This window comes from Leiobunum rupestre, chromosome 3, assembly GCF_980474605.1.
Source record: "Leiobunum rupestre chromosome 3, qqLeiRupe1.1.hap1, whole genome shotgun sequence".
Taxonomy (NCBI): Eukaryota; Metazoa; Arthropoda; class Arachnida; order Opiliones; family Sclerosomatidae; genus Leiobunum; species Leiobunum rupestre.
This window is the reverse complement of record NC_143386.1, coordinates 2,194,252-2,196,164: the sequence shown is the minus strand read 5'-3', so window position 1 is coordinate 2,196,164 and position 1,913 is coordinate 2,194,252. Positions and strand designations below refer to the sequence as shown.

Below are 1,913 nucleotides of genomic sequence, written 5' to 3'. Positions count from 1 at the left end.
TCAAATGATATACATGTTTTCTGTGACGCCAGCAAACAAGCATATGGAGCAGTCACCAATTTACGATGTGAGGCATCGAAGGGAATCATGGGAGTCAGCCTTATAGCATCAAAGACACGAGTTGCCCCGATCAAAGGAATGAAGATAACACGTTTAGAATTGATAGCAGCGCTAATTGGGGCCCATCTATTGAAGTATACCATGGATGTGTTTGAAGGGAAAATCACCAAGTATCATTGCTGGTCCGACTCAACCATAGTAATTAGTTGGATTCGACGTGCAGCGAGGGAATGGGAGCCATTCATTGCCAATCGAGTAGCCGAGATCCATGATCTAACGGAGCCGTCATCTTGGAGCCATTGTGCCGGAAAGACTAATCCCGCCGACTGCCCTTCACGCGGATGTAGCCTAGATGAACTGATAACCAACAACTTCTGGTGGCAAGGACCGCCCTGGCTAATACAAGAAAAGCGTTTGTGGATCACGAGCGTAGAGAATTCTGCCGTTGCCGATATTCAAGTAGAAGCGGAGAGACGAATCATTTGCCAACTACCGAACCACGTTCAAGAGCTCGAGCCTGTCCTTAACCTTGAAGACTACAGTTCATTGCAGAGAGCAGTTCGCGTAACCACCTGGATATTCCGTTTCAAATATAACTCTAGAAAACTGCCATTAAGGAGTAATGGCCCACTGAATGCTTCTGAAATTGACAACGCTCGCCAACTACGGATCCAGGAAGCTCAGAATCAGGCACTTTCCGAAGAAATGACGAGACTAAGAGAGAAACAACCACTGTTAAAAACTTCCAAGATCGCTCAGTTCACTCCATTACTTCAGGGAGATCTTCTACGTGTGGGAGAACGACTCCATAACTCAACGCTCGAATTTCCAGTCAAACACCCGTACATAATTCCATCGCAGCACAGATTAGCGGAGCTCCTTATCAGAGAAATCCACGTCGCAACAATGCATCGATGCTTGAATAGTACCTTAACGCAACTAAGAGAGGAGTTATGGAAACCAAAGGGTCGTCAGCTGGTAAAGAAAATCATTGGAAAATGTGTAATCTGTCGTCGAATCAAAGTCTATGTTCAAAAGTCGAAAACAAATTCGTTTTTAAAACTGACCTAAGGTCGTATTAACAAATTGTGAGTATCTCGTACCCCACCACCCTATGCACTTTGTAGCTTGCCTTGTTTTAAAGCGGTTCCATACCATTTACGACCGCCTCCTGTTTTAACACCAACCCGCGAAAAGGGGCTTTACTCCCGTCAAAGTTTCAAATATCCATTTTCAACAAAAACAAAAATAAAACTTTGGAATTCCCATATAACGTTATCTCAAAAAATATTCCGAGCCGAAACGGGTCAAGGTGGAGCAAACCCCCGTACGGGGGCTGATCCAAAACGAGGGACAAAATACGTGAAGCGTATTTAGCACAAGCATCCACAGTGCATTCAATAAATAACGTGAAGTGATTTCCACGAGCGTCACCGCGAAATGCATTATGGATAATAGTTCCGGGGCTGAGGTGAATCTAGCCCCCGCGTTTAATTTTAAAAATTCACAAATGACAAATTTTTTAAAAATATTTTAAATTCGTTAACTAGTATGGTGCGTAAAAATTTTTCTGTGGTGCGTAATGGATGCGTTTTAATGGCACACTTTTTAGGTCGATAGATAAAAAGGGGGGCTACGGTTAATCAAGCCCCCCATTTAGTATCTTAATTAACCTATAATGACCATGGTGCGTTATACTCTTTACAGACGAGGCTTATAAACCCGGGTTTAGATCCCGTTTTTAACACCAGAGCTTATTTAGCTATACTGAAATTTGCTATAAAAATTTAACTTTGGTTTACTGAACCCAGTTTTATAGCCTCGCCTGAATAGGGTATAATGGGTGCGATTGA

At 42.9% G+C, this 1,913-nt stretch overlaps 1 protein-coding gene across 1 annotated transcript; it reads left to right on the top strand.

The window, feature by feature from the left end:
* Nucleotides 1-201: 201 nt before the first annotated feature.
* LOC149949085 (uncharacterized) lies at nt 202-1,131 on the top strand. Its single transcript, XM_090169163.1, has one exon. It carries the CDS (start codon nt 202-204, stop codon nt 1,129-1,131), a length of 930 nt encoding a protein of 309 aa, XP_090025289.1.
* Nucleotides 1,132-1,913: the final 782 nt, after the last annotated feature.